Consider the following 13,922-nt stretch of genomic DNA (forward strand, 5'->3'; position numbering starts at 1 on the left):
GGAAGGGGACTGCGAGCCTTGAGATGTAAGGAATGTGAATCATGATGAACGGGGACTGTGAGTCCTGAAGGAGGAATGTGAACCATGATAAAGTAGGACTGTAAGCCCTGAAGAAGGGGGAATGTGAACTATGCTGAAGGTGGACGGCGCGGCCCGAGGAGGGCGACTCTCGGTGAAGGTGGACGGTGAGGCCAGAGGAGGGTGAGCGCTGGAGAAGGTGGACGGTGAGACCTGAAACCTGTTGGCAACTTCCATGCCTTTTACAGATACACCATAGATGGCGCTGTTTGAAAACAATATAATTCTATGAGGAAGCTATATTGGTCAGCCAGTAGGGGGAGGAGGGTGTGATTGGGGTCACGTGCTTTCCCTTTTGGCAGCTGCACATTCCCTCACACTGTACAACGAGGCCTGGTTGGGCAGAAGGTCATCACCGGGCTCCAGCTCCACCAATCGCAGCCCAGAAGGGACAAAGCAGCTCCTTCGACCCAGGTAACAGAGTGTACCATCACCCACATACGCCGAGGTGGTGGGAATGTACCACGTGATAGCAGGTGGCGCATCTGACCATACTATTACGTGAGGGGAAGTAGACGGGCGATTCTGATAGAGGCGGCTGCAGAGCAGGTAGTGACGTATGCCGGATGAAGAGACGTATCTTCGGTTCCCTGGGCCGGGGTCATGGTGGTCGCTCCCTTCTCTCGCCTCCCCCTCATACAGTGGTACGACCTAGAGGAAGTATGTGAGAAAGCACTGGTGGCTGCCGTTCGAGCTGCAATCTGATAGGTGTAAAGGTGAGGGGCGGAGACATCCTCTCACTTATTCATTGGATGATTTCCTAGTCATGGCTCAGGAGCGCGCCCGTCCGCGGCGTCTTTTCGTCATGTGTACGTATTCGTTCGCCTCCGGTTGCTGATTGGTAGGTCTTGCTGCCCAGCGAGGTCGAGGGGCGGAGCCTGGGGGAAATAGGAGCGGGGAGGAGAAGGCCGCGACGGGAGCGAGCGTGGAGCGGCGCCATTTTGTGTAAAAACAAACGGACAGCACCGGGAAGCGAGGAGCGGGGGCGAGCGCGGAGACCGACACCGAACATAATTCCTTACATTCATCGGGGAGGGAGGAGGCTGCGGGGGGGCCGCCACAGGTGAGGACGGAGCCCTTCACATAACTCAGCCAGGGCCCCCAACACTGCCGTTATCACCTTCCAGCTGGGGGCCCATTGTACGTGGAACTGGGCCTGTCACTGCACTGGGACCCCGAGGTAGACCTAGGGGTCGGGCCTGGTGTCCCGTCACAAGGCACGTCTATGTGGGAGGGGAGACAGATGGGGCCTCATAGATTGAGGGGGGAGATAGGCCCAGAACAGGGAGTGTGTGAGGTGACAGGAGGAGCTTCCTCCTAATGGGGAGGGGGGTGGTGCTCCCTTCTTTTTTTGGGGGGGAGGGTGGTGCTCCCTTTTTTGGGGGGGGTGACAGGAGGAGGTGCTCCCTTCTTAAGGGGTTGACAGGGGGAGGTGCTCCCTTCTTCAGGGGAGGGTGACAGGAGAAGGTGCTTCCTTCTTTGGGGAGGGTGACAGGAGAAGGTGCTTCCTTCTTTGGGGGGGGTGACGGGAGGAGGTGCTTCCTTCTTTGGGGGGGGTGACGGGAGGAGGTGCTTCCTTCTTTGGGGGGGGGGTGACGGGAGGAGGTGCTTCCTTCTTTGGGGGGGGGGTGACGGGAGGAGGTGCTTCCTTCTTTGGGGGGTGGGGGTGACGGGAGGAGGTGCTTCCTTCTTTGGGGGGGGGTGACGGAAGGAGGTGCTTCCTTCTTTGGGGGGGGGGTGACGGAAGGAGGTGCTTCCTTCTTTGGGGGGGGGGGGGTGACGGGAGGAGGTGCTTCCTTCTTTGGGGGGGGGGGGTGACGGGAGGAGGTGCTTCCTTCTTTGGGGGGGGGGGGTGACGGGAGGAGGTGCTTCCTTCTTTGGGGGGGGGGGTGACGGGAGGAGGTGCTTCCTTCTTTGGGGGGGGGGGTGACGGGAGGAGGTGCTTCCTTCTTTGGGGGGGGGGGGGTGACGGGAGGAGGTGCTTCCTTCTTTGGGGGGGGGGGGGTGACGGGAGGAGGTGCTTCCTTCTTTGGGGGGGGGGGGTGACGGGAGGAGGTGCTTCCTTCTTTGGGGGGGGGGTGACGGGAGGAGGTGCTTCCTTCTTTGGGGGGGGGTGACGGGAGGAGGTGCTTCCTTCTTTGGGGGGGGGGTGACGGGAGGAGGTGCTTCCTTCTTTGGGGGGGGGTGACGGGAGGAGGTGCAACCTTCTTGGGGGGGGGGGGGGGGGTGTGACAGGAGGAGGTGCTCCCTACTTGAGGGGGGTGATGGTAGGAAGTGCTCCCTACTTGAGGGGGGTGATGGTAGGAAGTGCTCCCTACTTGAGGGGGGGTGTGATGGGAGAAGGTGCTCTCTTTTTCAGGGGAGGGTGACAAGACATGGTGCTCCCTCTTTCTTGGGGGGTGTGGAAGGTGTTCCCTTCTTGAGGGGGTGGAGGTGACGGGAGAAGGCGCTCCCTTGTTCAGGGAGGGAGGAGTGACAGGAGGAGGTGCTCCCTCCTTGGGGAGGGGGCGGGTGACTGCTCAAGGTGTTCCCTTCTGCGGGGGGGGTGTGACGGGAGAAGGTGCCCCTTCTGGGGGAAGGTGACGGGAGAAGGTGTTTCCGTCTTGAGGAAGGTGGTGGTGATGATGGGGGGAGGTGCTCCCTTCTTGAGGGGGTGACGGGAGGAGGTGCTCCCTTCTTGAGGGGGTGGGGAGGGTGAAGGCAGGAGGTGCTTCCTTCTTGGGGGTGTGGGGAGGGTGAAGGGAGGAGGTGCTTCCTTCTTGGGGGTGTGGGGAGGGTGAAGGTGCTCCCTTCTTGAGGGGGGGGGGGAGGGTGAAGGGAGAAGGTGCTCCCTTCTTGAGGGGGAGGGTGAAGGGAGAAGGTGCTCCCTTCTTGAGGGAGGGGGGGGAAGGGTGAAGGGAGAAGGTGCTCCCTTCTTGAGGGGGGGGGGAGGGAGAAGGTGCTCCCTTCTTGAGGGGGGGGGGGAAGGGAGAAGGTGCTCCCTTCTTGAGGGGGGGGGAAGGGAGAAGGTGCTCCCTTCTTGAGGGGGGGGGAAGGGAGAAGGTGCTCCCTTCTTGAGGGGGGGGGGGGAAGGGAGAAGGTGCTCCCTTCTTGAGGGGGGGGTGAAGGGAGAAGGTGCTCCCTTCTTGAGGGGGGGGGGTGAAGGGAGAAGGTGCTCCCTTCTTGAGGGGGGGGGGTGAAGGGAGAAGGTGCTCCCTTCTTGGGGGGGGGGGGGGGTGAAGGGAGAAGGTGCTCCCTTCTTGGGGGGGGGGGGGTGAAGGGAGAAGGTGCTCCCTTCTTGAGGGGGGGGGGTGAAGGGAGAAGGTGCTCCCTTCTTGAGGGGGGGGGGTGAAGGGAGAAGGTGCTCCCTTCTTGAGGGGGGGGGGGGTGAAGGGAGAAGGTGCTCCCTTCTTGAGGGGGGGGGGGTAGGGTGAAGGGAGAAGGTGCTCCCTTCTTGAGGGGGGGGGGGGGTAGGGTGACAGGAGAAGGTGCTCCCTTCTTGAGGGGGGGGGAGTGAAGGGAGATGGTGCTCCCTTGAGTGGTATGGGAGAAGGTGCTCTCTTTTTGAGGGGTGACAGGAGGAGGGGCTCCCTTGAGGGGGTGGGGCTGACAGGAGCTGCTTCTTCCCTTTGAGGGGTGACAGGAGGAGGTGCTCCCCTCTTGAGGGGGTGGGGCTGACAGGAGGTGCTCCTACCCTCTGGCGGGGGGACAGGACAAGGTGCTCACTTCTTGGGGGGTGACGGGAGGAGGTGCTCCCTTTTTGAGGGGAGGTGCCCCCTATTGGTGTGTGGGGGGGGAGGGTTGACAGGAGGAAGTGCTTCATTTTGGGGGGGGGGTGACAGGAGGAGGTGCTTCATTTTTTGGGGGGGGAGGGGGGTTGACAGGAGGAGATGCTCCTCTCCTCAGGTGGGGGGTTGACAGGAGGAGGTGCTCCTTTCTTGGGGGGTGGGGTGACAGGAGGAGGCGGTTGGTGTTTGGCAGATGGAGATTCTCCCTTCAGGGTGTGGAGTGGTGGTAGATGGATATACGTCATTGGAAAGCGGGGGGGGGATGGAAATGACTAGTCTGTGGGACTAATTAGAACAGTGAGAATGGCTCTTCCTGTCCCGGTGACAACTTCTTCCCCCTTTCCTTATACAGGTGACACAGAGACAGGAAGTGAGGGGTTCCTCACCAGCAGGGTCACAGACATATTACCTCTTCCAGCTCCATCTAAAGTGAATTGTGGAGGTGGTGGGGGTATTTTGCTGGAGGTCATCTTTCCCCCTGGTAGGGCCATGTTCATCCCCCAACCCCTTGATTCTGGTAATCTCCACCCCCCCCCCCTTCTAGTGTAGGATCATGGTCATCCCTGACTCTAGTGTTGTGAAGTGCTGATGGGATGGTGCATTGTGTCGGGGGAGGGGTGGCTGGCCTTATCTGTAGAAGTTATCTTCCTGTGGATTGCATGGATAGGATGCCTGTACTTGGGCCTATAGACCGTGCAGGTTGTGCCGTGTGTGGTTCCTCCTTACAGGTGGGTCTGATCTAATGGTGGACTGTGTGCTGTGATTGCTCCTCTCTGGAGGCGGATCAGACCTCCCTTTGGGGTGGATCGGATCTTCAGTGGACTGTGCGCTGCAAGACTGTGTGCTGCAAGCGCTTCTCCCTGAGGTGTCTGTGTTGGGACCATGGTGGTCAGGACTGGCTTTTTTTTGTTTTTGTATTGGGTTCAGGGGTCGGGGCTGGCTTTCTGTGCTGGTTGTCTGTGCCAGGGTCGAGGCTGTCTGTCTGTGCCGGAGTCGGGTCGGGGCTGGCTGTCTGTGCCGGGGTCGGGGCTGGCTGTCTGTGCCGGGGTCGGGGCTGGCTGTGTGTGTGTGTCTGTGCTGGAGTCATGGGTCCGGGCTGGCTGTGTTGGGGTCATGGGTCTGGGATATTGATTCGGGGCCGGCTGTGTGTGTGTGTCTGTGTTGGGGGTCATGGGTTGGGGCTGGCCGTGCTTGTCTGTGTTGGGGCTGGCCGTGTGTGTCTGTGTTGGGGGTCGTGGGTCGGGGCTGGCCGTGCGTGTCTGTGTTGGGGGTCGTGGGCCGGGGCTGGCTGTGTGTTTGTGTTGGGGTCGTGGGTCGGGGATGGCCATGCGTGTCTGTATTGTGGGTCGGGGATGGCCATGCGTGTCTGTATTGGGGGTCGTGGGCCGGGGCTGGCTCTGTGTTGGGGTCACTTGTCAAGACTGGCTGTGTTTCTGTGTTGGGGTAGGCTGTGTGGCTGTGTTGGGGTCATGGGTCGGGGCTGGCCGTGCGTGTCTGTCTTGGGGCTGGCCATGAGTGTCTGTATTGGGGGTCATGGTCAGGGCTGGCTATGTGTGTTGGGGTCATTGGTCAGGGCTGGCTATGTGTGTTGGGGTCATAAGTCGGAGCTGGCTGTGTGTGTTGGAGTCACTGGTCAGGGCTGGTTGTGTGTCTGTGTTGGGGTCATGGGTCGGAGCTGGCTGTGTGTGTCTCTGTGTGTGTCTCTGGGGTCATAGGTCGGGGCTGGGTGTGTTTGGGTTCATTGGTCAGGGCTGGCTGTGTGCCTGTGTTGGGGGTCACAGGTCGGAGCTGGCTGTGTGTGTGTGTCGCGGTCACGGGTCGGGGTTGGCTGTGTGTGTGTCGCGGTCTCGGGTCGGGGCTGGCTGTGTGTGTGTCGCGGTCACGGGTCGGGGCTGGCTCTGTGTGTGTCGCGGGTCGGGGCTGGCTCTGTGTGTGTCGCGGACACGGGTCGGGGCTGGCTCTGTGTGTGTCGCGGTCACGGGTCGGGGCTGGCTCTGTGTGTGTCGCGGGTCGGGGCTGGCTCTGTGTGTGTCGCGGGTCGGGGCTGGCTCTGTGTGTGTCGCGGGTCGGGGCTGGCTCTGTGTGTGTCGCGGTCAATGGTCGGGGCTGGCTCTGTGTGTGTCGCGGTCACGGGTCGGGGCTGGCTCTGTGTGTGTCGCGGTCACGGGTCGGGGCTGGCTCTGTGTGTGTCGCGGTCACGGGTCGGGGCTGGCTCTGTGTGTGTCGCGGTCACGGGTCGGGGCTGGCTCTGTGTGTGTCGCGGTCACGGGTCGGGGCTGGCTCTGTGTGTGTCGCGGACACGGGTCGGGGCTGGCTCTGTGTGTGTCGCGGACACGGGTCGGGGCTGGCTCTGTGTGTGTCGCGGACACGGGTCGGGGCTGGCTCTGTGTGTGTCGCGGACACGGGTCGGGGCTGGCTCTGTGTGTGTCGCGGACACGGGTCGGGGCTGGCTCTGTGTGTGTCGCGGACACGGGTCGGGGCTGGCTCTGTGTGTGTCGCGGACACGGGTCGGGGCTGGCTCTGTGTGTGTCGCGGTCACGGGTCGGGGCTGGCTCTGTGTGTGTCGCGGTCACGGGTCGGGGCTGGCTCTGTGTGTGTCGCGGTCACGGGTCGGGGTTGGCTCTGTGTGTGTCGCGGTCGGGGCTGGCTCTGTGTGTGTCGCGGTCACGGCCGGCTGTGTGCGTGTGTCACGGCCGGCTGTGTGCGTGTGTCACGGCCGGCTGTGTGCGTGTGTCACGGCCGGCTGTGTGCGTGTGTCACGGCCGGCTGTGTGCGTGTGTCACGGCCGGCTGTGTGCGTGTGTCACGGCCGGCTGTGTGCGTGTGTCACGGCCGGCTGTGTGTGTGTGTCGCGGTCACCGGTCGGGGCCGGCTGTGTGTGTGTGTCGCGGTCACCGGTCGGGGCCGGCTGTGTGTGTGTGTCGCGGTCACCGGTCGGGGCCGGCTGTGTGTGTGTGTCGCGGTCACCGGTCGGGGCCGGCTGTGTGTGTGTGTGTCGCGGTCACCGGTCGGGGCCGGCTGTGTGTGTGTGTCGCGGTCACCGGTCGGGGCCGGCTGTGTGTGTGTGTCGCGGTCACCGGTCGGGGCCGGCTGTGTGTGTGTGTCGCGGTCACGGTCGGGGCCGGCTGTGTGTGTGTGTCGCGGTCACGGGTCGGGGCCGGCTCTGTGTGTGTCGCGGTCACGGGTCGGGGCCGGCTCTGTGTGTGTCGCGGTCACGGGTCGGGGCTGGCTCTGTGTGTGTCGGGCCGGCTGTGTGTGTGTCGCGGTCACGGCCGGCTGTGTGCGTGTGTGTCGCGGTCACGGCCGGCTGTGTGCGTGTGTCGCGGTCGGCTGTGTGTGTGTGTCGCGGTCACCGGTCGGGGCCGGCTGTGTGTGTGTGTGTCGCGGTCACCGGTCGGGGCCGGCTGTGTGTGTGTGTGTCGCGGTCACCGGTCGGGGCCGGCTGTGTGTGTGTGTCGCGGTCACCGGTCGGGGCCGACTGTGTGTGTGTGTCGCGGTCACCGGTCGGGGCCGGCTGTGTGTGTGTGTCGCGGTCACCGGTCGGGGCCGGCTGTGTGTGTGTATCGCGGTCGGCTGTGTGTGTGTGTCGCGGTCACCGGTCGGGGCCGGCTGTGTGTGTGTGTCGCGGTCACCGGTCGGGGCCGGCTGTGTGTGTCGCGGTCACCGGTCGGGGCCGGCTGGCTGTGTGTGTATATATATGTCGGGGCAGGCTGGTTGTGTGTGGTCAGGGTCACGGGTCGGGGCTGGCTGTGTGTGTCACGGGGCTGGCTGTGTGTGCGTGCCGCGGTCACGGGGCTGGCTGTGTGTGCGTGCCGCGGTCACGGGGCTGGCTGTGTGTGCGTGCCGCGGTCACGGGGCTGGCTGTGTGTGCGTGCCGCGGTCACGGGGCTGGCTGTGTGTGCGTGCCGCGGTCACGGGGCTGGCTGTGTGTGCGTGCCGCGGTCACGGGGCTGGCTGTGTGTGCGTGCCGCGGTCACGGGGCTGGCTGTGTGTGCGTGCCGCGGTCACGGGGCTGGCTGTGTGTGCGTGCCGCGGTCACGGGGCTGGCTGTGTGTGCGTGCCGCGGTCACGGGGCTGGCTGTGTGTGCGTGCCGCGGTCACGGGGCTGGCTGTGTGTGCGTGCCGCGGTCACGGGGCTGGCTGTGTGTGCGTGCCGCGGTCACGGGGCTGGCTGTGTGTGTGTGCGTGCCGCGGTCACGGGGCTGGCTGTGTGTGTGTGCGTGCCGCGGTCACGGGGCTGGCTGTGTGTGTGTGCGTGCCGCGGTCACGGGGCTGGCTGTGTGTGTGTGCGTGCCGCGGTCACGGGGCTAGCTGGCTGTGTGTGTCGCGGGGCTGGCTGTGTGTGTGTGTCGTGGTCACGGGTCGGGGCTGGCTGTGTGTCGTGGTCATGGGTCGGGGCAGGCTGGCTGTTTGTGTCGGGGTCACGGATCGGGGCTGTGTGTTGGGGTCATGGGTCGGGGCTGGCTGTGTGTGTCTGTATGTGTTGGGGTCAGGGCTTACTGTGTGTACTATAGGTAGGTAATACTGAATGGTGAAATACTGTCCTGTTGCCCGGGCTCACAGGGTGTTCCAGGTATGGCAGTTTTGGTGTTATGTACTGCCTATCACAATGACAATATTAACCACTCCTAGGACTGTGCAATGTAGGAGGAATGGTACTCGCACAACACTTCATTCTTGTCTCTTTTGCAGGTGCCATGTTTCTGGCCGGTAGAACAGGCTGAAGATCCTGTTCACACAGCTCAGAAATTGGCTCATTTAAAGAAATTAACCTGTCTGCAGAGACCAAAGGGGAATAATGGTGATTTTGCGCCGGGCTCGGCCGCCTGCTTCCGCCCCAACCAGCAATGAATCTTGACTCGCTTTCGCTGGCCTTGTCTCAAATCAGCTACCTTGTGGACAACTTAACGAAGAAAAACTACCGGGCCAGCCAGCTGGAAATACAACATGTAAGTGGAGTCGACAGCCAGGCTGCTGATGGCACAGTAAGATTCTCACTAATAGAAGTACCCAGATGGAGGATGTTGTACCTTATGTGATCCCTGAAGTGTTGTTCAGAGAAGACAGTGATTGGCTAATTAATACTGGTACCTGTCTTTTGAGAAATTTAATGAGAATTCTCCTTTTGGTATTTAATCGCCACTGGGTTTTTAATTTTTTGCACTATAAACAAAAAAAGCAAAAAGTTTGAAAAGTTTTTCTTTGTTTCTATTATAAAATTTTGCAAACCGGTTCATTTTCTCCTTCACTGATGTGTGTTGATGAGACTGCACTGATGGCCATCACTTTGCACTTATAGGCTGCACTGATGGGAATTGATGAGGTGGCACTGATGGGCAGTAGTGATGGGTACTTTTGGGGTGGCACTGATAATCAGTGCAGATGTCCTCTGTGACAATTGCCAGTTATTGGCAGTACTTTCCTTACACTGTGACAACATGAGGAAAGTGCTGCCGATAACCTGCAACTGTATTTACTTTGTGATCAGCTGTCATTGATCACGTGGTAAAAGGCCGCTGTGATTTGCCTTTTACCTTGTCATGTGATCAGCTGTGTCCGTAGAACACAGCTGATCACAGGCAGTGTCTGGTGCGTGCCGCTGGGGGCGCGTTCTGGGAGGACTTCATATGATGCCGTCATTCGGCTATAGTCCGGTTTGAAGTGGTTAACCTAGACAGGAGTCCATGAGGAGCAAGACTGGTGCAGCTGTCGTCAAAGGAGGAGGGACTCCACCTGTCAAAAAACAAACGGCAAGGGGGGGGGGGGGGGGAAGGCAGCGCAAACTCCGTAGTGTAGTAACACGCCACTCACTTTATTATAAACCAGAAGGAATTATACTCAAATTGATGAACACAAAGGGCACTGATGGATGGTCTTTGGTTCACAGCGTCCGGACTGATGTGTAGCTGACCTGCGGATGGGAGCGGCATCGCTTCCTTGGTCTCGCTCGGTTTCCTAACTCATGACAGCTGCAAATGGATGATGTTCCCTTTGAGTTTACTGGATCATAGAATGTGTTTGTTTTTTTTGTTCGTTTTTTTTTTTTTTTTTTTTTTTCTCTCTCTCTCTCCCCCTTGCCCTCTTCAAGTTGCTTATACCATATGGTCCTGTTCGGATCAGTAAGCCCCTCTCTTTAGCTAGCTGTGCCTTCACACTATTCTTAAGCCCAGATTTAGGGTGTTCTGTTGCCGGAGGTACAGCCAGCGCTGAGCATACCCCCTTTTTTTAGTGGACTGTTTTTACAGAACTGATAATTCATAACAGTAAAAGATTACACAGCTCTGAGTGATCTCTCTGCTGGTACTTGTACAGATATTTAGCCCAGGCAATGGATCACACAGCCCCACAGTGCTTTTATGTATAAACAATCAGCAATATCGGGACCGGTACCTTGTATGAAACGGCTTTATAATACTACTTGTTAATTTTATAAAGTGATAGATCACTCAGTGCTGCGGAGTTGTGATCCTTTGACCACTGCTGTGTACGTGTAAAGGCAGATGCACTCAGAGCACCAGACTGTTATCTTTATGAATGACCGTGCCGGTTTCCAGAGTGGCCCCTGCTACCAGAGACAAGCACTATCGCCCACAAATCTGTGGCGCTGCTTATCAACGGCAGGCTGGATTTTTCCAGGACCAAATGCTACATGCGCTTGGCCCCCAAAGCATTAAAACGCTTTTCTAGTGAGCCTTCTGTAATATCGAATGTTTCCTCTTCTGCCTAGATTGTGAATCGGCACGGACCGGAGGCAGACAGACACTTGTTACGCTGCCTATTCTCACATGTGGATTTCAGTGGCGATGGTAAAAGCAGCGGTAAAGATTTTCACCAGGTAAGAGATCTTCAGGTGTCCATTTTGGGGGAGATTAGTGGGATGTTGTCTGCTGTGAGGTAAATTTGGAGTGAACCAATGTTTTTGGAAAGTGGCGATGTCTCCTTATTTACACTACTCAGCTGCAGATATTTCAGAAGTAAAGGTGTTTCAATAAGTGCTGTCCATGCTCCAGAATTCTGGTTGTGTTCAGCCCCCCCCCCCCCAAAAGGACTAGGTGTGTGTGTGTGTATGTGTATATATATATATATATATATATATATATATACACACAGTGGGGATCGAACGTTTGGGCACCCCAGCTAAAAATTTGTCTTAATGTGCATAAAGAAGCCAAGGAAAGATGGAAAAATCTCCAAAAGGCATCAAATTACAGATTAGACATTCTTATAATATGTCAACAAAAGTTAGATTTTATTTCTATCATTTACACTTTCAAAATAACAGAAAACAAAAAAATGGCGTCTGCAAAAGTTTGGGCACCCTGCAGAATTTATAGCATGCACTGCCCCCTTTGCAAAGCTGAGACCTGCCAGTGTCATGGATTGTTCTCAATCATCGTCTTGGAAGACCAGGTGATGTCAATCTCAAAGGTTTTAAATGCCCAGACTCATCTGACCTTGCCCCAACAATCAGCACCATGGGTTCTTCTAAGCAGTTGTCTAGAAAACTGAAAATAGTTGATGCTCACAAAGCTGGAGAAGGCTATAAGAAGATAGCAAAGCGTTTTCAGATGTCAATATCCTCTGTTCGGAATGTAATTAAGAAATGGCAGTCATCAAGAACAGTGGAAGTTAAAGCAAGATCTGGAAGACCAAGAAAAATATCAGACAGAACAGCTCGCAGGATTGTGAGAAAAACAATTCAAAACCCACGTTTGACAGCACGATCCCTCCAGAAAGATCTGGCAGACACTGGAGTTGTGGTACACTATTCCACTATAAAGAGATACTTGTACAAATATGGTCTTCATGGAAGAGTCATCAGAAGAAAACCTCTTCTACGTCCTCACCACAAAAATCATCGTTTGAACTTTGCAAATGAACATATAGACAAGCCTGATGCATTTTGGAAACAAGTTCTGTGGACCGATGAGGTTAAAATTGAACTTTTTGGCCGGAATGAGCAAAGGTACGTTTGGAGAAGAAGGGGCACAAAATTTAATGAAAAGAACCTCTGTCCAACTGTTAAGCATGGGGTTGGATCAATCATGCTTTGGGGTTGTGTTGCAGCCAGTGGCACAGGGAACATCTCACGAGTAGAAGGAAAAATGGATTCAATCAAATTTCAGCAAATTTTGGTAACTTGATGCCGTCTGTGAAAAAGCTGAAGTTAAAGAGAGGATGGCTTCTACAAATGGATAATGATCCTAAACACACCTCGACATCCACGGGGGATTACATCAAGAGGCGTAAACTGAAGGTTTTGCCATGGCCTTCACAATCTCCTGACCTCAACACAATTGAAAATCTATGGATTGACCTTAAGAGCAGTGCGTGACAGACAGCCCAGAAATCTCAAAGAACTGGAAGACTTTTGTAAGGAAGAATGGGCAAAGATACCTCAAACAAGAATTGAAAGACTCTTGGCTGGCTACAAAAAGCGTTTACAAGCTGTGATACTTGCCAAAGGGGGCAGTACAAGATATTAACTCTGCAGGGTGCCCAAACTTTTGCAGACGCCATTTTTTTGTTTTCTGTTATTTTGAAAGTGTAAATGATGGAAATAAAATCTAACTTTTGTTGACATATTATAAGAATGTCTAATCTGTAATTTGAATCCTTTTGGAGATTTTTCCATCTTTCCTTGGCTTCTTTATGCACATTAATACAAATTTTTAGCTGGGGTGCCCAAACGTTCGATCCCCACTGTGTGTGTGTATGTGTATATGTGTGTGTGTATATATATATATATATATATATATATATATATATATATATATATATATATATATATATATATATATATATATATATATGATACGAATAAACGCTATATATGTCTGGTGTAATTATCTGTATTCTCCCTGTATGCATCAAACCTGGCACAGGGAGGCTCCATGTTCTGTGCAGTGTTGGGTAATTGTCGCAGTATGATGGTTGTGTGATTTCAGTGTCGGCTTAATCCGGAGCTAAATTTATCTTCCCATCAAAAGTCTCCATACATCTGCTGGGTGCTGGTCTTTGACCGTCTTCATTGGCATATGCAGGAGACTGGAATCCCTGCACACAGGGACCATGCCGGCCATGTAAGCTGAGGTGCGCATGCATGTGTACCTCAGTTTACATAGCTGGTAAAACCAGGGAGCAGGCAAATAGGTGTAATTTATTGCTCACATTCGATGTCTCTTCTGCAGTAAAAAGCCTAACTGCTTGCTGTTTGTGATGGGAACTTTAGTTCCATGACAACATTACACTAACCTTGTTTTTACTTGCTACTCTGTTTTTCCTACAGACCCAGTTTCTGATTCAGGAGTGTGCATCACTGATCACCAAGCCCAACTTCATCTCCACCCTCTCGTACGCCATTGACAATCCATTGCACTATCAGAAGGTCAGTGTGGAGACTTGGTGTTTTAAGTTTACTGTTGTAATATTCTTCATGAGCCTCTTCTCATCTTGTCTTCATGTCTGGCTTTTCCTCTGTTTTAGAGTCTGAAGCCATCCCCCCACCTTTTTGCCCAGCTAAGTAAAGTTCTTAAGCTCAGCAAAGTTCAGGAGGTAAGTGAACTGTCCAGAAATAATTTTAGTGTTCTGCCGTATTCAGTAAACAGGTTTTCGTTAAGGGCTCTACCCCTAGAGGGCCTGAGACATGTAACATTCGATACAATTGAGAAAGGCCTGGGGGGGGCATGGTGACATTCTCCAGTGGAGAAGGGCATGGGATACGTAGAACTGTTTCTGGTGATGAAGAGCCTGGGGCATATGTAATGTACGTGGTGGAGAAGGGGCTGCAATTTATTTAAACATAATAAGGGTGCTGCGCTATGTGACTATAAATCAAAACACTAAATTCATATGCAGTCTGGTATAGTAACCAATATGTGTTGTTACTCAGCAAAACAATATAAATGTGCAATACTGAAAATATATAAGTAAATAAATGAAAAATACTTTGAAAAGTCCAAGTGAATGCAAAAGTCCTCAGTCAAATATCCTTCAGTGCAAAAAAGTGCTCCTTAGTATTAAAGCTGCACCCATAGTTTGTATGAATCGCAATCATCTATTGAAGTGACATCCTAGT

General features: G+C 55.3%; 1 protein-coding gene across 1 annotated transcript; it reads left to right on the forward strand.

Moving 5' to 3' along the window:
• Window positions 1–391: 391 nt before the first annotated feature.
• On the forward strand, window positions 392–13,399 carry LOC149439287 (CCR4-NOT transcription complex subunit 1-like; the record flags this gene model as incomplete). The annotated part of the gene is made up of 5 exons (XM_089659236.1): window positions 392–492; window positions 8,537–8,793; window positions 10,572–10,679; window positions 13,134–13,232; window positions 13,331–13,399. Coding segments are annotated over exons 2-5 (378 nt in total), but the record flags the coding sequence as incomplete, so codon positions are not given.
• Between the last annotated feature and the right edge of the window lie 523 nt (window positions 13,400–13,922).

The sequence above is a fragment of the Staurois parvus genome, unplaced genomic scaffold (assembly GCF_062004578.1).
Source record: "Staurois parvus isolate SC_StPar_1 unplaced genomic scaffold, SC_StPar_1.0 ptg001136l, whole genome shotgun sequence".
NCBI classification, from domain to species: domain Eukaryota; kingdom Metazoa; phylum Chordata; class Amphibia; order Anura; family Ranidae; genus Staurois; species Staurois parvus.